At 43.3% G+C, this 24,312-nt stretch overlaps 1 protein-coding gene across 7 annotated transcripts in view; it reads left to right on the top strand.

Annotated features, from left to right (window-relative positions):
- The window catches only part of LOC132394501 (CD48 antigen-like), a 52,802-nt gene that overhangs the window by 19,357 nt on the left and 9,133 nt on the right, over positions 1-24,312 (top strand). For all 7 annotated transcript variants that reach the window (XM_059970741.1, XM_059970744.1, XM_059970742.1 and 4 more), the window contains one exon: positions 21,468-21,563. In XM_059970741.1, the coding sequence (XP_059826724.1) occupies positions 21,468-21,563 (96 nt within the window). The remainder of the gene's footprint in view (positions 1-21,467; positions 21,564-24,312) is intronic.

Raw genomic sequence — 24,312 nt, 5'->3', positions numbered from 1 at the left:
GAGGTGTCGTAAAGTGAACATTCGAAAAACGGGGGACACTTGTTTATAAATACTGCTAATACTTACTGAATTTATAACACTTTAGATCAACAATCATCTGCTGTTTTATAAAACATCCCAAATTTCTACATTATTTTAGCCTTCCATCTTCTAAGTTGATAATTATGTACCCAAAATACGTAAAAATCATTTGTTCTCCAATTCCAAAGCCTGGGTTACTCAATGTTTCATTTGTCTTACCGGCATGTGCTTTAATTACTTTAGTGTGTTTAGTCCATTGATGAATTATCTGCTTTGTCTCCTTCACAACACATGTCCAATATGCAGTCAAGTGAAGAATTGGTGGCAACTTCTACACATATTGATTCGTATCGGTGTATTGGATCTTGAAGCTCTCCTTCATTACTGTGTCTCCTCTGACTGAGGCAACATTTGTCCTCCAATGGCCAGATCTAACATCATGTTCCCTGTGGTGACATTGTGACTGATGTTGCCTGACCTAAACAGGTGCTGAAATGATGGGTATATCTGGGTATAATGAATCCCTCCAGTACCTCCACACTAATTCCCACACTTCACAAAACGTAACTGATGGATAAAAAAATTAAACACTTAAAGCCAGAGAATGTACTCTGCAGCCTGCCACTCTGTGTGTCTGAACTCATAACGTTTGTTGTATTCCACTGAATTTAAAACGGTTGCACCAAGACTTATTTATAAAACCACAAACACACTTGCAAATGAGTCTGCTACCATATAGTGAGTATATGTGCACCCCACTGGTGTCCCGACTGCTCAGTGTCCTCCCTTCGTCAACTGGTGTTCCTGTCTCACCAAATTACCCAAAAATACTTGTCTTCTACATAGCAGACACACACCACACTACCTTCAAATGTACGAGTTCAGCTCTCTGCTGTGTTCGTGAAGTTTCATGACCCCATGCTCACTGACCTGAACAGATCTAAGTGTGAGTCCTAATCTTAAAGAAATACGTAAGCTGTTCGGATTGTTGGCCACATGATGGGATACAAATGTACCCTGGATAAGCCCGCAAATATTATTGTGGCTGTGAATAAAATCACCGGGAGACACTGAAGCTGGTGGGTATACAAGTCTTTCTTAAGCAAAACAAGCAGGCATCACACTCAACACACTCTTGAAAGAAGAGTCTTGCCTGATGCAATATAATACGATATTTTTATATGCTGAAGATTGCAGGACAATTCTATACTTACAATGTATCCTCAATGCTTTCTGTGAATTACGTATAATTTTCCGACACCTCCATCTTAATGCTGACACCCAAAGCGAGTGCTAATCCACACTGACTCTAGGCCGCGTTCATGCATAAACTGGACAGTCCACACTAGGGCTGCGTAGAAAGAGCTACCATTTAATCAGGAGGGTGACTGGGATTCCAAAGGCAGAGTTTCATGGCAGTCTTTCTGACCTGAGGAATCAGCAAGAGGGATACATTAGAGATGGCCAATAAAATTAATTCAAATGCAATCGGAGTAGCGATTCTTTTTGAGCGTGCCAGTGTTTGGAGTGGTTTTAGCTGATCAGGTTTGGGTGTGGGAAGTTGTCTTGGAAGTTTCTCTCCACCTCCCCTCCCCCTCTCTCTCTCTCATCATCCCCTTCCCCTCTCACTCTCCCTCCCCCTCCCCCTTTCTCTCTCTCCCCCTCTCTCACTCTCCCTCCCCTCCCCTCCCCTCTCCCTCCTCTCTCTCCCTAACTCCCTTCTCTCTCCCTAACCCTCTTCTCTCTCCCTGACCCCTTTCTCTCTCTCTCCCTATCCCGCTTTCTCTCCCTCCCCGTCTCTCCCCCTGTTCTCTGCCCCCACTCTCTCTCCCCCGACTCTGTCCCCCATTCTTTCTCCCCTCCCTCTCTCCTCTCCCTCTCTCCCTACCCCTTCCCCTCCACCCTCTCCCTCTCTCTCCCTGTCCTTGTTTGTTCATTCCTCATCTGTTAGGGCAGACAAGTGTAGTGAGAATGGCTCGGGGGCAATGTTTTCTACTGAGTGTGGGACTTGGGAAGACTGGTAGAGAGATCTCCAGTCTCCCAGATAAACGCATCTGCACCAGTTGCACCGAGTCGCAGCTCCTGAGGGAAAATATTAAGGAACTGGAGCAGCAGTCAGATCACAATCGACTCAGATGAGGCAATGGGGGAGGGGTGACAGACAGGAGCTACAGGATGGTAATTACCGTCGGTACCAGGAGACGGGTAACTGGGTGACTGTCAGAAGAAGGAAGGGAAATACAGTCGGCCCTCGTTATCCATGGGGGATCGGTTCCGGGATACCAAAAAACGCAGATGCTCAAGTCCCTTATATAAAATAGTGTAGTATTTGCATATAACCTATGCACATCTTCCTGTATACTTTAAGTCATCTCTAGATTACTTATACTACCTGATACAATGGAAATGCTATGTAAATAGTTGTTATACTGTATTGTTTAGGGAATAATGACAAGAAAAAAAGTCTGTACCTGTTCAGTACAGACGCAACCATCGTAGCTCTTCTGGGAATGCTGATGCCGCCTCAGCTGATCCCGATTCTCCCGTGATCTTTAAGTTTTTTGAGGTTGTAGCGCTTTACATAGCCAGCCTGCCATCCCTGTAGACAAGACAAGTAGCGAATGCGCGAGATGCGAGGCGAGCCTCTGGGTTTTCCCGATCTGCGGTTGGTTGAATCCGCGCATGCGGAACCCGCGATTAAGGAGGGTCGACTGTGCACAGCCAGTTCAGAGTACAGCTGTGGATGCTCCTCTCAATAATAAGTATGTCCCTTTAGAGACTGAGGGGGGAACAACCTACCAAGGTGGAACCACAGTGACCGGGTCTCTGGCACTGAGTCTGGTGTCCTGGCTCAGCACAGCAGGGAGGTGAAGGTGACTGTAGTGTTGATAAGAGATTCATTCGTCAGTAGTGAGCATCCAGAAGTCTTCCCCTCTCTGAAACAGAACATTTTATCCTCAGTAAGACTCTTAGGTCTCATCGCCAGCTCTTGGGCCTTCGGAGACTCCATCTTCCTCTCACCCTGCCTCCCAAGCCTCCAAGCCTCCCTTCTCCTCAGACACTACCAGTCCACTTCCTCCCTCTGATCCCAGCTCTCATCCATGCCGGGTTTTCACCATTACCTTTGACCTTCCCCTCTCTGAAAGAGAACGTTTTATCCTCAGTAAGAGCTTCACCTTTGTCCCCCTGTGCCCACACCTCAGTGAGTTCCACGCCTGCCACAACACTGATCTCTTCTTCTGCCATCACCATCTCTAAGCCTATTTCTTTGGCAAGAACTCCCCACCCATCATTGATGACCCCTTCTCCTGTCTTTAACCTCTTCCTGGACACCCCACCCTGGTTTTTTGCTTGCTCTGGACATTTTCATTACCAACTGCCAACCGTCCCGACTTTAACACTCCTCTCTCCTATTCCAACCTCAGTCCTGAACGCTCGGCTCTCCACTCCCTCCGAACTAATCCTAACCTCACCATCAAACCTGCAGATAAGGGAGGTGCTTGGTTGTCTGGCAGACTGACCTCTACCTGGCTGAGGCCCGGCAACAACAGTCATACACATCCTCTTATTTACCCCTCAAACAGGACCCAACTAAGGAACACCAGGCCATTGTCTCCCACACCTTCACCAACCTTATTTACTCTGGAAATGTCCCATCCACTGCAACCACCCTCATAGTTGCTGCACCCCACACCTCCCATTTCTACCTCCTGCCCAAAATCCACAAACCTGCTCATCCAGGTAGACCCATTATTTCAGCTTGTTCCTGCCCCACTGAACTCATATCAGCATACCTCGGATCCGTTTTATCCCCCCGGTTCAGTCCCTTCCCACCTAAATCCATGACACCTTACACACTGTTGAACTTTTCAAGGATTTCAGGTTCCCTGGCCTCTACCATCTGATTTTCACTATGGATGCCCAGTCCCTATACACCTCCATCCTGAACCAGGATGGCCTCAAGCTCTCAGTTTCTTTCTGGACACCAGACCCAGCCAATTCCTTTCCTCTGCCTAGTGGAACTTGTCCTCACTCTAAATAATTTCTCCTTTGGCTCCTCCCACTTCCTTTAAACAAAGGGGGTAGCCAAGGGCCCGGCTATGTCTACTTGTTTGTTGGCTATGTGGAACAGTGAAGCCTACACTGGTGACCGCCCTGCACTTTTCCTACACTACATCAACGACTGCATTGGTGCTGCCTCCTGCACCCGTGCTGAACTTGTCGATTTCATCCACTTTTCCTCCAATTTCCACCCGGCCCTCAAATTCACCTGGTCCATTTCTGACACTTCGCTTCCCCTTCTCGATCTCACTGTCTCCATCTGTGGAGAAACCTTATCTACCAGTGTCTATTATAAGCCAATGGACGCTCATGGCTACCTGGACTATATCTCATCCCATCCTGCTACTTGTAAAAGTGCCATTCCATTCTCTCAGTTCCTCCATCTCCACCACATCTGCTCTCAGGATGAGGCTTTTCATTCCAGAATGAATCAGAAGTCCTCCTTTTTCAAAGATAGGGGCTTCTCTTTCTCCACCCTCAATGCTGCCCTCCAGCACATCTCTTCCATTTTGCACATGTCTGCTGTTACCCCATCCTCCTGTCATTCCACCAGAGACAGGGTTCCTCTTGTCCTCACCTACCACCCTACCAACACATAATTCTCCGAAACTTCTGCCACTTCCAACTGGATACCACCCCCACCAAACACATCTTTCCATTCCCCCACTTTCTGCTTTCCCCAGGGATTGCTCCCTGTGCGACTCCCTTGTCCATTAGTCCTTCCCCATTGATTTCCCTCCTGGCACTAGTCCTTGCAAGTGGAACATGTGCTACATTTGCCCCTACACCTCCTCCCTCAGTACCATTCAGGGCCCCAAACAGTCTTTCCAGGTGAGGAGACAGTTCACCTGTGAGTCTGTTGGGATTATATACTGTGTTCGGTGCTCCCGATGTGGCCTCCTGTTTATCAGTGAGACCCGACATAGGTTGGGAGGCCGCTTTACCAAGCATCTATACTCCGTCCATCAGAACCAGTGGGATCTCCCTGTGGCCTCTCATTATAATTCCACTTCCCATTCTGCAATTTCCATCCATGGCCCCCTCCACCATCATGATAAGGCCACACTCAGGTTGGAGGAACAACACCTTACATTCTCCTTGGGTAGCATCCAACCTGGTGGCGTGAACATTAATTTCTCAAACTTCCATTAATGCCACCCCACTCCCTTCACCATTTCCCATTCCCTTTTCCCTCTTATGTTATCTCCTTGCCTGCTCATCGCCTCCCACTGGTGTTCCTCCTTCCCCCCACCCTTTTCCGTCTTCCCTGTCCTTCTGCCTCTTTCACCAATAAACTCCTAGCTCATTGCTTTATCTCTTCCCCTCTTCACCTGTCACCTGGTGTTTCTCTCTCCCTTCCCCCCCACCTTTCTAATCTACTCCTCAGCTTCTTCCGTCCTGCTGAAGGGTTTTGGCCTGAAACGTCGACAGTGCTTTTTTCCATAGATGCTGCGTGCCCTGCTGAGTTCCCCTAGCATTTTGTGTGTATTCACCAGAAGTCTTGATACATATTGGCACCAATGACACGGGAAGAAAAGATGATGATGTCCTGAAGAGAAATTTTAGGAATCTAGGGAGAGAGCGGAGAAGCAGGACCTCCAGCCTGATAATCTCTGGGTTGCTGCCTGTGCCACGTGCCAGTGGCAGTAAGAATAGAATGATTTGCCAGGTGAATGTGTGGCTGAAGAACTGGTTAAGGAGTTCACATGTATGCATATTTGGGATCTCTTCTGGGGAAGTGATGACCTGTGCAAAAGGGACTGGTTATAACCGAACAAGAGGAGTCCAATATACTTGCGGGTGGGTTGACCAGAGTTGTTTGGGTGGGTTTAAACCAATTGGGCAGAGGAATGGGAACTAGGTGATAGTGCTGAAGATGAGGTAGTTGGTTTACAAATAGAGGCAATGTGCAGTGAGACTCCTAGCAGGGAGATGCTGCTGATAGGGCAAAGATGCAGTCAACAGGATGAGTTGCAACATAAAACGAGGACAAAATTGAGACGGGTTAATCCAGGACTGAGGTGTTACATTTGAACGTGCGCGGTATATGGAACAAGGTAGATGAACTTGTAGCACAGATATGATGATGTAGGCTTCACTGAATTGTCGCTGAAAGAAGAATGTGTCTAAGCGTACACTTTGTCTCACACGTCCTGGCAGGGAGCCAGTGCAGGTGGCATTGCTCTGTTGGTAAAAAATGAAATTAAATCTTTAGCAAGAGGAGACAAAGGGCTGGAAGAGGTTGAATCATTTTGGAAAGAGCTAAGGAACTGCAAGGGTAAAAGAACCTTGTTGCAAGTTATATACAGACCCCCCCCCACACACACACACAAACAGTAGCAGGGATGTGGTCTACAAATTACAACAAAAGATACAAAATGCATGGCAAAAGGGTAATATGCAGGTAGATTGAGAAAGATCATGTTGGTGCTGGTTTCCAAGAGGGGGATTTTCCAGAATGCCAATGAGACGGCTCTTTATAACAGCTCATTGAGCCGACTTTTGGATCATCATCAGCATAGCTTGTCACATCAGACAGCCAGCCACTCTAGTGTTGTTTGGTTGATGCTGAACAGGTCAGTGTCGGCTAAATCAGGTGAGAGTGGGCAGTTGCGCAGAAAGTGTTTGGTGTTTTGCACACTTTTGCCACTCTCACAGGATTCACTGGTCTTTAAACTCCACTTCACCATATTGTCTCCCATCCTACAAACTCCTGCTCTCATTCTATTAAGAGTGAACCACTTCCGTCTATCAAGCAATCCCCCATCTGGCAACATTTCACTGTACAGGGTCTTGCACTGTACTGTTTGGTGGGGTTTTGGCTTCTGTTTGTTGCCAAAGGCCAATCCTGCATGTTTGGGGGGATATTCTGTGCGGTAGTTCCTCCACTGTAGCAAAGCTTTTCCTCGATTTCAGGTGGTTGGAAACTGGCACATGATGATGTAGTGGGTGCCATGGATCCGAGTTCTGTTTACCTTTTTCAATTTTTGTTGTAGTGTGTCTTCGGATCTCTGCGGGATCAAGTCTGTAAATGATGTTAGTGGGTGTGGGGCGCAGCGTGCCTGCGATTATTCAGCAGGCTTCATTTAGTAACGGGTCTATTTTCTTCGCGTGGGCTGATCTGCCCCACACAGGTGCACAGTACTCTGCAGGTGCATAGTAGAGTGCTAGGGCAGTTGATTTAAGTGTGTGACCATTAGCTCCCCATTTCGTGCCTGCTAAACTTTCAAGAGAGAATTGCGAGAGCCAAATTTCCCTCGGAGGTTTTGGACGTGTATGGCAAATGAGAGCGTCCTATCCAGTGCCACGTCCAGGTAATTTGAAGTCAGATGGTGTTCGAGCTCCTTCCCACACCAGGAAATCTTGAGTTTCTGAGCTGCTTCTCGATTCCTCGGGTGTGTTTGGGTTTGGGTGTTGTACAATGAACCAGAATTGATTAGAGAGCCTTAAGATAAAAGAATCATTATATGATCGAATTCACCCTGAATTTTGAGAAGGAGAAGCTGAAGTCATATATATCAGTGTTACAGTAGAGTAAAGGGAATTACAGAGCAACGAGAGAGGAGTTGGCCAGAATTGATTGGAAAAGAACACTGGCAGGGCTGACGGCAGAGCTTCAATGGCTGGAATTTCTGGAAGAAATTTGGGAGACACAGGATATATAAGAGGAAGAAGTATTCTGAAGTCAAGAATGTGGCTTGTGAATTTTTAGAGCAGTTTGTGCTTGAGCCTACTCAGAGAAAGGCAATTGTTGATTGGGTGTTGTGTAACAACTCAGATCTTAATAGGGAGCTTAATGTAAAGGAACACTGAGCAGGCAGTGATCATAATATGATTGAATTCATACTGCAATTTGATAGGGAGAAGCATGAGTCACATCTATCAGAATGCAATCGAATAAAGGGAATTAGAGAGTCCTGAGAGAGGAGCTTGCCCAGGTGGATTGGAGGAGGATACTGGCGAGGATGATGGCAGAGCAGAGATGGCTGAAATTTCTGGGAATAGTTTACAAGGCACAAGATTGATATGTCCCACAGAAGAAGAAATTCTCAATTGGCAGGAGTAGGCAACAAGCGGAAATAAGGACTGCAGGAAAGCCAAGGGGCATATAAGGTAGCAAAAGTGAGTGGGAAGTTGGATGATTGGAAAGCTTTAAAAAACCAACAAAACGTAACTAAAAAAAAAAGCTGTAAGAAAGGAAAGGATGAAATATGAAGGCAAACTAGCCAATAACATAAAGCAGATACTATAAAGTTTTTTTCAGTTACATAAAAAGTAAAAGGGGGGGTGAGAGTTGATATTGGGCCACTGGAAAATGGTGCTGGTGAGGTAGTAATGGGGGCAAAGAAATGGCAGGTGAAGTTAATGGGTACTTTGCATCAGTTTTCAATGTGGAAGGCACTAGCAGTGTGCCAGATGTCCGTGAATGTCAGGGAGCAGGAGTGAGTGCCATTGCTATTACTAAGGAAAAAGTGCAAGGCAAACTCAAAGGTCTCAAGGTAGATAAGTCACCTGGACTAGGTGGACTACATCCGAGACTTCTGAGAGAAGTCACTGAAGAGATAACGGACGCATTCGTCACAATCTTTCAAGGATCAGTTGATTCTGGCATGGGCCTGGAGGACTGGAAGATTAATTATAGGCCAGTTATCCTAAGCTAAGTGGTTGGTAAAGTGTCGGAGTCTATTATTAAGGATGATGTTTTGAGGCACTTGGAGACTAATGATAACATATTCAAAGTCAGTGTGGTTTCTGTGAAGGAAAGTGACAAGTTGGCTGGACAAATCGACACAGTGGATGTCATTTACTAGGATTTTCAGAAGGCATTTGTTAAGGTGCTTAAAAAAATGAGGTTGCTTAACAAGATAATATCCCATGGTGTTACAGAAAAGATTCTGGCATGGATAAAGGAATGGCTGACAGACATGTAGCAAGTGGGAATATAAGGGGCCTTTTCTTTATAATGATTTAAACTTTTTATTAAATTCTTTCACTAATTTTTCCCCAAACCCTTGAGTGTTTGAAATTATGTAAATCAAAGCTTACAAAACATAACATTATCCATAAAATAAAAAGCAAACATGGCAGAAACAAATATCAATATAATACACGTGTGTCTATTTAGACCTCTAATAACATAAAAGTGCCATTCAGCAATATGCTTCACCACTATTTCCCCTCCAGGAAGCATAAATATTTGCCCCATTTTTGTGTATGGATGTCCAATCTATCAAACTGTTTGGAAGACATGCGTTCAAAAACTGCCACCTTAGCTATTTCTGTGACCCACTCCTGAAATGAAGGTGTCCCCAAGTTCCTCCAACCTCTAAGTATAATTTTTCTTCCTACCATTATACTTGTCTGGCTCCAATTTTGAGAGTGTTTATCCCCAATTAACCCAAGTGTATCTCCTAAGACAAAAAGTCTGGGGCAGAAAGGGAGTCGAATACCCAAAACATCACCAATATACTTATGTATCATAATCCAAAATTCTTGAATTCTGGGACAGGACCAGAGCGCATGTACTAAGTCCCCTTTATTCACCTCACAGCACCAGCATTCAGGGGTATTTTTCAACCCTAATCTATGTAACCTTGCTGGACTCCAATAAAAATGGTGTAGAATCTTAAGCTGAATCAGTTCTCTTGTCGTTGTTTTGACATTTTTACAAATTTTGTCCCACTCGCTCGTCTCAAAAGTCACACTGTCTTTTTCCCATGCTCTTTTAAGACCAACTGAAATTTGTCCCCAGAGATTTGTATTAACACTGAATGATAAGTTGAGGCTTTGTGACCTTTACCATACGCAGACGGTACAAAAGACAGTATATCGTAGTAACTTGTGGGGGTTGTTGTGTAGAACCAAAAGCTGTATGTAGCAATTGACACAGTTGATGATATGTCCAAAACTGTGACCTAGAGATATCGTACTGTTGGCTTAATTAATTAAAAGATTTTAAACTATCACCATTATAAAGTTCTCCCAATTTACAAACCCCATTTCCAGAAAAGTTGGAAAATTTTCCAAAATGCAATAAAAACAAAAATCTGTGATATGTTAATTCACGTGAACCTTTATTTAACTGACAAAAGTAGGAAGAAAAGATTTTCAATAGTTTTACTGACCAACTGAATTGTATTTTGTAAATAAACACAAATTTAGAATTTGATGGCTGCAATACACTCAACAAAAGTTGGGAGAGTTAAAATAAGATTGAAAAATGCACAGAATATTCAAGTAACACCGCATTGGAAGACTCCACATTAAGCAGGCTAATTGGTAGCAGGTGAGGTATCATGACTGGGTATAAAAGTAGCATCCATCAAAGGCTCGGACTTTGCAAGCAATGATGGGCTGTGGCTCAACCCTTTGTGCCAAAATTAATGAGAAAATTGTTAGTCAGTTCAAAAGGAACATTTCCCAACGCAAGATTGCAGTGAATTTAAGTCTTTCAACATCTACAGTACATAATATTGTGAAAAGATTCAGAGAATTCAGAGACATCTCAGTGCGTAAAGGGCAAGGTCGGAAACCGCTGTTGAATGCGCGTGATCTTCAAGCCCTCAGGCGGCACTGCCTAAGAAACCGTCATGCTACTGTGACAATTATAGCCGCCTGGGCTCGGGAGTACTTCGGAAAACCATTGTCACTTAACACAGTCCGTCGCTGCATCCAGAAATGCAACTTGAAACTGTATTATGCAAGGAGGAAGCCATACATCAACTCTATGCAGAAACACCGGTGAGTTCTCTAGGTCCGAGCTCATCTCAGATGGACCGAAAAACTCTGGAACCATGTGCTGTGGTCAGATGAAACCACATTTTAGCTAGTTTTCAGAAAAAATGGGCGTCGAGTTCTCCGAGCCAAAACGACCATCCTGATTGTTATCAGCAAAAAGTGCAAAAGCCAGCATCTGCGATTGTATGGGGCTGCATCAATGCCCACGGCATGGGTGAGTTGCATGTATGTGAAGGTACCATTGGCTCTGAGGCGTATATTAGGATTTTAGAGAGACATATGTTGCCATCAATGCGACGTCTCTTCCTGGGACGTCCATGCTTATTTCAGCAGGACAATGTCAGACTACATTCTGCACGGGCTACAACAGCGTGGCTTTGTAGACACAGAGTGCGTGTGCTTGACTGGCCTGCTGCCAGTCCAGATCTATCTCCTATTGAAAATGTATGGTGCATCATGAAGAGGAGAATCAGACAACGGAGACCACGGACTGTTGAGCAGCTGAAGTCTTATAACAAGCAAGAATGGACAAAATTTCCATTTGCAAATCTACTACAATTGGTATCCTCAGTTCTAAAATGATTAAAAAGTGTTATTAAAAGGAAAGGTGATGTAACACAATGGTAAACATGCCTCTGTCCCAACTTTTGTTGAGTGTGTGGCAGCCATCAAATTCTAAATTTGTGTATGTTTACAAAATACGATTACGTTGGTCAGTAAAACTATTGAAAATCTTTTCTTTGTACTTTTGTCAGTTAAATAAAGGTTCATGTGAATCAACATATCACAGATTTTTGTTTTTATTGCATTTTGGAAAATATCCCAACTTTTCTGGAAATGGGGTTTGTAATTATACCTTTCCCTTGCCAATCCCTCCAGAAAAAAATGGGACTTATCAATACACAAATTTGGATTCATCCAGATACTCAAGGCTTCATTCAAATATGGATTAAATTTAAATCATCTGGCTATCTTATTCTAGAACAAATGTATATGCGATATAATTAGATAAGACCTTGCCTCAGGAGGTTTTTTGTTTTTTAGACAAACATTGTAGTGGAGGAATGGGAGGAAGAGCAGAATACTCAATATGATACCAAGGAGGCGCTCTCTCCGGAGGGAGAGACCAATGTAATAAATGCTTAAGAGTAAAGGCGCAGTAATAGTATATTAACTTTGGCAAACCTAAACTCCCCCCTTTCAACTGGCAATTGTAATTTGTTAAAGTATAAACATGGGTGTTTACCATTCCAAATAAAAGCCTTAATTATTTTATCAAATTGCTTAAATATGTTAATGGGATTTGAACTGGTAATGATTGGAACAGATTATTAACCTTTGGAATGCTATTCATCTTCAAGGCATTTACTTTTCCCGACATTGACAAATGCAATGATGACTCTCTGTCTAAATCACATGAAATTTTCTGTAATAATGGATCAAAATTTACCTTTACTAAATCCTTCAGTTGAGGCCGAAAGTTAATACCTAAATATCGTATACCCTTCTTTGGCCAGGGTAAAAAGCAGATGCAGGGTAATATGCAGTCCACGGTAGTGCTTCCGATTTTGTCCAATTAACCTTATAACCTGAGAACCTAGAGTAAGACTTGATAATGTTAAAAAGTCATGGCACCGACTGACTAGGGTCCGACACAAATAATAAATATCATCCGCATAAAGCATCAGTTTATGAACCTGTCCTCCCACAGATATCCCTATAAAGTTCTCATTCTCCAAAGCCAGACAGAACAGTAGTGGAGCTAGCTGTTCTAGATAGCATTTTAAAAATTCCACCGTAAATCCATCTGGGCCAGGAGCTTTCACCGTAGGTAAGGTCATCACTGATATAGTTTTTTCCAATGTTATTGTGGAATCAAGGTATTGTTGTTGTTTTGTCAACTTAGGTAACCCTAATGGCTTCAGAAAGTTATCAATTTCTTCCTCACTAGAGTTGGAGGTTGATGTACATAGGTCCTTATAAAACTCTTGGAATGTGTCATTAATATCTTAACTGTCGTCAAAGTATCCCCTGTTGCTGACCTAATAGCTGGGATGATAGTTATTGATTGTCTCTGCTTTATACACCTTGCCAGCTTCCTCCCTAATTCAAATTGCCTTTGTCTTGCCCAGAAAAGCCAGAATTCTACTTTCTGGGATAATATTAAATTGTAATGATATTTCAGCCATGTTAGTTCTCTCAAATCTTTGCATGACATCCATTGCTTCAATTTTGTCTCAATCTCTTTGATTTTATTCTCTAACTTTGTGATTTTTTGATTATTCTGCTTTTTTATATAAGGAGTATGTTGAATAGTATATCCCCTCAAAACTGCCTTCAGGGCTTCCCAGTTAGTCCCTGCTGAGGTGCCGTAGGTGTACTTATCTCTAAATATTCCTTGACTTGTCTCATAGCTTGCCTAACTATTGAATCTTGTAACAAGGATGAGTTAAATCTCCATCTATGTGACTGCATTCTCTTATACTGAGGTATTGTCTCTAGTCAAACCCAACCATGATCTGATATTATTTTACCAATTGCACATTGAGACACAGACTGAATAAGTGACTTGGATATAAGGAAGAAATCAATCCTTGTGTATGTTTTATGAACTGCAGAAAAAAATGTGTAATCCCTCCCACTGGGATTCATAAGGCGCCAAGCATCCACAAGACGAGGGCATTACACATTTTTTGCACCATCACAGTGAGTTTTGAGGTTCTATATGACAACATCTTACTAGAGTCGATTATTGGAATCTATTCATTCATTCAGGTGCCTTGCTGTTTGGCGTGGGCGACCATGTCTCTCTATCCATCACGGTCCCTGACCCTCCGAATTGTAGTTGTTGCCTCCCCGTTTCTAACCGTGATGTTAATCCATCTCTCATTCTCATTCTCTGTCTGCCTCTGCTTCGTTTTCTATCCAGCTTTCCAGTTGTAACTAAAAATCTACACATGATGTGTCCAAAGAATTTTGATTGCTGTTTTCTGATTTTTTTTTGTAATTAATTTTTTATTAAAGTTCATCATCAAACAAACATTTCCATATGATGTATTTCAGACATTGTACATATATATGATATAATCATATATATCACAAATCTCCACAAAGTATGATATCATAAGCTCCAATAGAATGTAACTTTACTTCATGATCAACAAAAATCCTTCATCTTCTGTATTAGGTGCATATATGTTTGCTAAAATAATATGTTGCTTCTGTACTTCTGCCAAAATAATAAGGATTCTCCCAACTTTATCTTTGATCTGTTTCTCGCATCTAAACCGCAACTGCCTATTGATAAGTGTTATAACGCCCAGCTCTTAGTTGACCCTGCACTGTAAAAAACATGATCTCTAATGCCCCCCCCATAGCATTACTGATTCCTTTGTTGATAAATGTGTTTCCTGTAGAAATACCACGTCCCATTTTTGTTTCCTAAGCTTATTCATTATTTTTCTCCTTTTTATAGGATTCTTGGTCCGTTAACATTCCACGTGGTGAAACATATTTTATCTGAATTAAGAGAAGATATAGTTAGGACAATCAAATAAATACACTACAATATTTGGACACTGACTCATAAACCTCCGTTTAAACTGAAAAGTAACAAAATGGTGCTTAAAACTGTCCCGCGTGCAACAGTGGCCAAAGAACACGGCCAAACGTCCCTTCCACAAAGGATTCTGGTCCATGAAATGCCCAGACCAGTTTTAACTGTTCAGAAACAACGCCGGTGCGATTTTACAGTCAACATAGCACACTTAACAGTATGTCAGCCCTAGTGAGATTAAGGTAGCTTCAGCACAATACAATCTGGCAAGATTTAAAAAAAACAAACACAACTCAACTCACATCTTACTCAATTTAACTAGCGTAGTTAAACTCTCCCATCTCCTCAATAAATTTTCTTGCTTTACGTGGGCACTCAAAAAACTTGAAACTGTCCTTAGTTTCTATTCTTATCTTGGCTGGGTAAAGCAGTGCAAAGCTCACAGTCTGCCCCCAAAGCATCTTCTTACATTATCTAAACTTTCCTCATTTTACTTATGTGGGTCTGGAGAAGTCCGGGAAGATCATAACATGATTGTTGTCCCAGGAAAATTTGCCCTTGACTCTCGCTGCTCGCAGCACAAAATCTTGATCCTTTGACCTGAGGAAACTTGCAAGGATAGGTAGAGGCCTATCTCTGTTACTGGGTCTAGGGCCCAGCGCTCTGTGTGCGTGTTCTATTTCAAGCTTTTCCTCCCGATCGCCAACAATCTACGAGACTAGTTTATCCATAAATGCGATGACATCCTGTCCCTCTTTTCCCTCTGGAATATCAATGAATCGGAGATTGTTGCGCTAGTTACGGTTCTCCATGTCCTCCAGTTTATCTGTTAGCTTTGGTAGCCAATGGGTTGGCTTCTCATTCCCACTTTTTGACATCTGCAAGCCTGGTTATCAGCGATGACGGCTTGACTCCACTAACGATATAGATTGCCGTATGTCTTCAAGGTGTACCAAGTCAACCGAGATTTTTTTCAAAGCCGCATATATGTCAGCCAAGTCATGACTCGCCTCTTGTTGGTCTCCCTCAGACAATGGTCCTCTGCCATTTTGATCAGAGGCCGTCTGGTTGGAGCACTGCGACCTCAAATGCCTCTTAATATCTCCGGAAGCCTTTGTTTTACGTTGTTTTGACATCTTACACAGACAGTAACACTTTAGAGCTGCAACAGTGATAAAATAGTCTGTGAAAGTGAATTTTTAAGGGATAATTGGAGCACTGTTCTAAGCAGCCATATCTGTCCTTGCATCATGTGACTCCCTAAGGGGCATTTTCTGATGGCTGCCAGTGAATAGTGGTGTTCCACAGGGGGCTGTGTTGGAACCAATTCTATTCAGGTTATATGTTAATAATTTAGATGATCTAATTGATGGCTTTATGTCAAAGGTTGCAGAGAATATGAAGATAGGTTCAGGGGAACATAAGAAGTAGAGGAAGTAGAGAGGCTGCAGAAGGACAGACGGATTAGGAGAACGGGCAAAGGAATGGCAGATGGAACACAGTGGTAGCAGCAATGGAAGTATTGACTGTTTTCTAAATGGAAAGAAAACACAAAGCACTGAAGCAGAAATGACTTGGGAGCTGTTGTGCAGCATCCTATAGATGAACTTGCAGGTTGAGTCTGTTGTGAGGAAGGCAAATGAGATGTTAGCATTCATTTCTGGAGGACTGGAATGTTAAAAGCAAGGTGTAATGTTGAGAATGTATAAAGCGCTGGTGAGGACTCAGTTGGAGTATTGGGAGCAGCTCTGGGCCCCTTAAAAGGGATATGCTGAAACCAGAGAGGTTTAAAAGGAGTTTCTGGAAAATGATCCAGGACTGAATGGCTTGTCATATGAAGAGCGTTTGATGGCTCCAGCCATCACTAGAATTCAGAAGAATGAGGGGTGATCTCATTGAAGCCTATTGGACGGTGAATGTCTTGATGGAGTGGATGCAGAAGGGATGTTTCCGATGTTGGAAGAGTCTAAGACCAAGGACACAGCCTCAGAATTCAGGGGCGTCCTTTCGAATGGAGATTAGTAATTTCTTTAGCCAGAGAGTGGTGAATCTGTGGTATTCGTTGCTGCAAGAAGCTGGTGGAGGCCAAGTCTGTGTATATATTTAACGCAGAGGTTGACAGATTCTTGATTACTGAGGGATATGGGGAGAAGTCAAGAGATTGAGGCAGAGAGGAAAATTGGATCAGCAATAACTCAATGGGTGAAATGGCATAATTCTACTCCTATATCTTATAGTCATATGGTATTATATGCAAGCATCTGAGGTAAAATGGAGTGTCTCTTTATTTGTAATTGGCCCCAGCTGGAGCTCCAGGAAAACCATTGTTCTGAACTGTGTTTTAAAATAAATCTGCAATCCACATTCAAATCTGAAGATTGGTTAGTGTAGGAATTAGTAAACCTAATTCCACAATATGCCATACCACTCTCACAAAATGATCAGGAATTTACAAAACTAAACATGATTTGAAATTATAATATGATTGGTATTATTTACAAAAGGCCACTGTTCCCAGAAATCCCACATAATCACTGCATGCTCCTGCTCCAAGGACACCTGGGCATGGACAAAACTCTGGATGAGGGCAGAGCCCTTGACTGCCCACCATGTGGACCCAGGAATGGCCATCTTGACCAGGTCCCGGATCAAGTCTGCCAAGCAACCCCCTGAATGAGTCACACCCCTCTGTCCTGGGTAGCCATAGACCAGAGGGGTGGAATCTGCTCAACTCAAAGACAGAGAACATACACTAGAATTCTGGCCTGCTTGTGACTATGCCGACCACAATGTCAAATTAACCTGAGCCTGTCTGGCTGTTTATGGTTGATATCTCTCCATTCTCCACATGTTTATGTGCTTGTCTAAATGTCTCTTTCGCATCATTATGATGTCTACTTCCAACACCATCACAGGCAACATGCTCTGCGTAAACAAGGTACCCTGCTGGGGATCCATTCCCCCCCTCACCTTAAAGCTATATCCTCCAGACTTTGACGCACCTCCACCCTATGAAATTGACTCGACCACCTACCATTACAGTGCCTCTCAATATTTTATAAACATCTAACAAGTCTCCCCTCAGACTCAAGTTTGTCCAACTTCACAATTCTGTGCTTCTCATTACTTCAGGTATCCTCGACATCTCAACTTACAGCAGTCAGGTGTACACTATTTCTGAAGCAGCCATGTGTGCTGCAGCCTGAAGCACTGGCAGTTGAAAGTCAGCGATTAGGGAGTGTGTCTTTTTCTACCTTTCTGAAGTGAAGATACATAGGCTGTATGTCCTTCCATGCAGTAGGAGCTCCTGTGATGGAAAACAGGAGGATGTCCTGCTCTCTTTCAACGTGGTGCAACAGAAGTCTTCTCAGCACTATAATAAGAGTCACGGAGTCATGGAAAAGTACAGCACAGAAACAGGCCCTTCAGCCCATCTATTCCATACTAAAACTCCCATCGACCTGATCTGGGACCATAACCCTCCATGTATGTTGAAATTGAGCTCGCATGCACCACTTGTGTTGGCAGCTCATTCACATTCTCATGACCCTCTGCGTGAAGAAGTTTCCCCTCATGTTCTCGTGAAACTTTTCACCTTTTTGCTCCTGACCCATGACCCATGTGTAGTCCCACACAGCTGTAGATGAAAAAGCTTATTTGCATTTACCCTTTCTATACACCTCATAATTTTGTATACCTCTATCAAATCTGCGTTCAGTCTTCCAAGTTCTAATGAGTACGTTCTAAGCTATTCAATCTTTCCTTCTAACACAATCCCTCCAAACCCGGGAACATACTTATAAATTTTCTCTGTACTCTTTCAACCTTAGTTATATCTTTCCTGTAGGTAGGTGACCAAAACTGCGCACAATACTCCAAATTAGGCCTCACCAAAGTCTTATAAAACTTCAACCTAACATTCCAACTCCTGTACTCAATACTTTGATATATGAAGGCCATGTGCCAAAACATTTTAACAACCTGAACTACCTGTGTCACCACTTTCAATGAATTATGAACCTGTATTCCCAGATCCCTTTGTTCTACTCAGTGCCCGACCGTTCACTGTGTAAGACCTTCCCTAGTTGGTCCCACTGAATTGCAGCACCTTATCCTTGTCAGCCATTGAATCTACCATTTTTCAGCATATTTTTTCAGCTGATCCAGATCCCTCCTAAACCAAGGTTGCCCTCTGTGCTGTCCACCACACTCCCAAGCATGGTTTCATCCACAAATTTACTGATCCAATTCATCACATTATCGTCCAGATCATTGATATAGATCAGGGTTCGGCAACCCTTACCACTGAAAGAGCCATATGGACCCGTTTCCAACAGAAAAGAAAACACTGGGAGCCACAAAACCCGTTTGACATTTAAAATGAAATAACACTGCATACAACATTTTTTTTGCCTTTATGCTATGTATAAACAATCTATAATGTGTTGCATTCATGAAATCGATGAACTCCTGCAGAGCAAACGAAATTACATTTCTGCATGCAACAAAAACATTTTGAACTCCGAAAAAAAAAGACGTTGGGTTGAAGGTTACTACATCGTTAGCCTACCTTGGATCGAAAAATTAAAAGAAATCGCGCACTGGCGGGTGTCAGGCATTGGCAGTGGTGACGTATATTAATAGCGATAAAAACACTGTAGCGGTATGCTACACACAGCGCTAAAATAACGACATGGAGTGGTTAAACTGCAGTCAAAGATAACTATTCGAACTACACAGCCTTGCTTTTAAGCCTCTCTCAACCTGCCCCCCGTGGGCGCGGATGCTCCAAAAGACACGTACTCACAAACCCCCGTAGGCTATCACCCTTAGCCGGAACGCTGGCAAATTGTGAGCCGGTTCGGATGTGCCAGGAAATGGGTCGCCACAACGTTTTATTTAGATTGTAAAAGATCACCATAATCTTCAAATTTAGAATTACATTTCAAAAACTAACAAACTAACATAAAATACATTTTAATTAAATACTCATTTATTTTCCAAAGCCACAGGGAGCCACAGCACAGAGTTGAAAGAACCGCGGGTTGCCGACCCCTGATATAGATGATAGACAACACTGGATCCAGCGGCGATCACTGTGGCACACCACTAATCACAATTCTCCATCTACTACCACTCTGTGTCTTCTTCCACAAAGCCAACGTCCAATCCAATTTACTACCTCATTTGAATGACAAGCAACTGAACCTTCTTGATCAATCTCCTATGCGGGAACTTGTCAAATGTCTCACTAAAGTCCATGTAGACAATATCTACTGCCTTGCCTTCATCCACTTTCCTGGTAACTTCCTTGAAAAACTCTATAATATTGGTTATACATGACCTACTACGCACAAAGCCATGCTGACTATCCTTAATCTGTCCATGTCTATCCAATACTTATAAATCCAGTCCCGTAGAATACCTTCCAATAACTTTCCCCAATATCAGGATCACTAGCCTATAATTTATCATTAGAACTGGTCTTAAACATTGGAACAAAATTAGCTATCTTCCAATCCTCCAACACCTTACCTGTGGCTGAAGATGCTTTCAATATCTCTGCTAGGGTCCATGGCAGTTTCTGCACTTGCCTCCCATAGGGTCCCAGGGACCACATTGTCAGAGCAAGGGGATTTATCTACACTGATTTGCCTCAGGACTGCAAACACCTCCTCCTCCCTAATCTGTATAGGGTCCATGAAGTTGATGACACTTTGCTTCACTTTTATACACTGTGTCAGTCTACAGATGCACAGAATTCTCTGAAGATCTTCCCCATCTCTTTTGGATCACTATTCTGATTTTCCAGAGGATCAATTTTGTCTCTTGCAATCATTTCATTCTTAACGTATCGGTAGAATCCCTTCACCTTGTTTCCTAGGGCAACTTAATGTCTTCTTTTAGCCCTCTAGGGTTTTTATACTCAATAGGCACCTCACTTGTTCCTGCTTGCCTAGGTAGCAATCCTGAGATCTCAGCCTTGGACGTTTAGCATGTAATTCCATGAATGCCCTTTGCAGAATCTTGTCACTCTTTCTACCTCAGTCATTAGTACCGACAAGGGCCATAACCTCTGGCTGCTTACCATCCTATAGAGGACTCAATCCAATCATTCCGGGATCCTGGCTCCCAGGAGGCAACATACCAACCAGGAATCTGGTTCGTCCACAAAACCTCCTTTTTGTTCCCCTAACTAACAAATCCACTGTCACCACAGCTTGCTTCTTTCCCCCCTTCCTTTCTGAGTCACAGAGTAAAACTCGGTGCCGGACTCCTGACTTTTGTGATGTTTTGTGGCTACATCATACTTCCTCCCTCCAAACAATGTAAAGTGATGCCCAAAACGTCGATTGTTTACTCCAGCATTTTGTGTGTACTGCTTTGATTTCCAACAGCTGCAGATTTTCTCTCTTGTTTCCAAAGTGATACGACCACAGGGGTACTCCACACTGGCTGTTTAACCCCTTTCCCCTTCCTGACTGTCACCCTGTTTCCAGTGCCTGCATCTTGGGTGTAACTACCTCTCTATTTGTCCTATCTGTCAGCTTCTCAGCCTCCTGAATGATCCAGAGTTCATCCAGTTCCAGCTCCAACTCCTTAATGCGGATTGTTAGAAGCTGCCACTGGGTGCACTTCTCGCAGGTATAGTTGTCAGGGATACAGGTCCCCCTGCCTCCTCATCCCACAAAAGGTGCATTCAAATATCTTGGCTGACATTTCTACTGTTACATTGAAAGAAGCGGTAATAAAATAACTCTCCCTACAGCTTTTTAAACCTTCTCTGACTGAAGCCTCTCCTCACTGAAGCCTCAAAAAGATAAAGCCTCATAATCTCCACTCTTAACTCTGTCAACTCCAATGATGACTGCATTATTTTAACTTGTTGCTAATCGGTCCAGAATGCTGATTGGCTACGGCTCAAAGCTCCAAAACTGCTGTGAGTTACATCCTTTTGCACTCGATCAGCAAGCCTGAGTGAATTATGTCTTCTCAGGCTTCTGATCACTCAGATTGTCTACTGTTGAAAGCATAATTAAGTAAAATAAAATTTACGGAAGCTAATTGAAGACCAAATCTTCTGTTGTAGATCGTGAAGCCCACTACAGAGCTCGATATGGGTTGTTTCCAGCTGTTCTCCTGGTCTGTACATCGGTGCTTGTGTTCAATGTGCGATTAGTGTATGGTGAGTATTTGTGTTCTGGTAAACCTCCATCCTTATCCAACGTGAGTGTGAGATATATGGTTAATTTATGCACAGTGCGATCTCCAAGTTGGCATTTGGACAATCCGGTTTGGACATTAGTAGCAGATAAATATTAGACAAGAAGACCTTCCGTGTTGTTCTCCTGCCCAATGGTATCTTTAACACCACTTAGTGGGCAGGTGATGGGCCTTGCCCAAATGGCTCATTCATCAGGTCAGGGAGCGTTGAGTGAGTACTTCCCTAGATGAGAGGTTTAGATGGGGTGGAGTTTGTTAGGTGTGTTCAGGAAGGTTTTTTGTCACAGTGTGTAGATAAGTCTCCAAGAGGAGAGGCTGGACTTGATCTGATATTGGGAAATGAACCTGGTCAGATGTCAGGTCTCAGTCAGAGAGCAATTTTGTAGAATGTGATTACAGTTCTATCTCTTTAACCATAGCTTTGGAGAGGGTTAGGAGCAGATGAGTTAGGAAAATGCTTAAGTGGAGTAAGGGGAAATATGAAGCAATTAGGCAGGAACTTGGAAGTAAATATTGGGAGCAGCTGTTCTCAGGGAAATGCAAAGCAGAAATGTGGCAAATGCTCAGGGGATATTTGTGTGGCATTTTTTATAGATAGGTTCCTATGAGACAGGGAAAGGATGATAGGGTACAGGAACCATGGTGTACAAAGGCTGTTGAAAATCTAGTCAAGAAGGAAAGAAAAAATTATGAAAGGCTCAAAAAACTAGGTAATGATAGGAATCTAGAAGATTATAAGGCTAGCAGGAAGGAGCATAAGAATGAAATTAGGAGAGCCAACAGGGGCCATCTGAAGGCCTTGGCAGGCATGATTAAGGAAAACCACAATGCATTCTACGAGTATGTGAAGAACAAGAGGATAAGATGTGAGAGAATAGGACCAATCAAGTGCGACAGTGGAAAAGTGTGTATGGAACCGGAGGAGATAGCAGAGGTACTTAATGAATACTTTGCTTCATTATTCCCTACAGAAAAGGATCTTGGCAATTGTAGGGATGACTAGCAGTGGACTGAAAAGCTTGAGAATGTAGATATTTAGGATGTGCTGGAGTTTTGGAAAGCATCAAGTTGGATAAGTCACTGGAATCAGACATGATGTACTCCAGGCTATTTTGGGAAGCGAGGGAGGAGATTGCTGAGCCTCAGGCAATGATCTTTGCATCATCAATGAGGACAGAAGAGGTTCCACAAAATTGCAGTGTTGCAGATGTTGTTCTCTTATTCAAGAAAGGGAGTAGGGTTAGCCCAGAAATTATAGGCCAATGAGTCTTATTTCAGTGGTTGGTAATTTGATAGAAAAGATCCTGGGAGGCAGGATCTGTGAATATTTGGAGAAGTATAATATGATTAGGAACAGTCAGCATGGCTTTGTCAAAGGCAAGTGATCCCTTATGAGCCTGATTTTTGAGGATGTGACTAAACACATTGATGAGGGTAGAGCTGTAGATGTAGTGTATATGGATTTTAGCAAGGATAAGGTACCCCATGCAAGACTTATTGAGAAAGTAAGGAGGCATGGGATCCAAGGGGACATTGCTTTGTGGATTCAGAACTAGCTTGCCCACAGAAGGCGAAGAGTGGTTGTAGACGGGTCATATCCTGCATGGAGTTCGGTGACCAGTGGTGTGCCTCAGGGATCTGTTCTGGGACCCCTACTCTTTCTGATTTTTATAAATGACCTGGATGAGTAAGCGGAGGGCTGGGTTAGTAAATGTGCTGATGACACAAAGGTTGGGGGAGTTGTGGATAGTATGGAGGGCTGTCAATAGTTACAACGGGACATTGATAGGTTGCAAAACTGAGCTGAGAAGTGGCAGATGGAGTTCAACCCAGATTAGTGTGAAGTGGTTCATTTTGGTAGGTCAAATATGATGGCAGAATATAGTATTAATGGCAAGACTCTTGACAGAGTGGAGGATCAGAGGGATCTTGGAGACCGAGTCCATAGGACACTCAAAGCTGTAACACAGGTTGACTATGGACTTTATCAATTGTGGGATTGAGTTTCAAAGCTGAGAGGTAATGTTGCAGCTATATAGGACCCTGCTCAGACCCCACTTGGAGTACTGTGCTCGTTTCTGGTTGCCTCACTACAGGAAGAATGTGGAAACCATAGAAAGGGTGCAGAGGGAATTTACAAGGATTTTGCCTTTATTGGGGAGCATGCCTTATGAGAATAGGTTGAGTGAATTTGGCCTTTTTTCCTTGGAGTGACGGAGGATGACAGGTGACCTGATAGAGATGTACAAGAGAGGCATTGGTCATGTGGATAGTCAGAGGCTTTTCCCCAGGGCTGAAATAGCTAACACGAGAGGGCATAGTTTTAAGGTGCTTGGAAGTAGGTGCAGAGGAGATGTCAGGGTTAAGTTCTTTACGCAGAGTGTGGTGAGTGTGTGGATTGGGCTGCCTGTGGTGGCGGTGGAGGCGGAAACGATGGGGTCTTTTAAGGGACTCCTGGATGGCTAAATAGAGCTTAGAAAATAGAGGGCTATGGGTAAAGTCTAGGTAGTTCTAAGGTAGGGGCATGTTCAGCAGAGCTTTTTGGACTGAATGGCCTGTATTGTGCTGTAGGTTTTCTGTGTTTCTATATTGTTCTCCTGCCCAATGGTATCTTTAACGCCACTTAGTGGGGCAGGTGATGGGCCTTGCCCTGATGGCTCATTCATCAGGTCAGAGAGATTTACTGCCAATTCTCTGATGTCTGTCTCCCT

This window comes from Hypanus sabinus, chromosome 5 (assembly GCF_030144855.1).
Source record: "Hypanus sabinus isolate sHypSab1 chromosome 5, sHypSab1.hap1, whole genome shotgun sequence".
Lineage (NCBI taxonomy): Eukaryota > Metazoa > Chordata > Chondrichthyes > Myliobatiformes > Dasyatidae > Hypanus > Hypanus sabinus.
The sequence above is the reverse complement of the archived record's forward strand: the minus strand, read 5'-3'. Positions and strand labels throughout refer to the sequence as shown.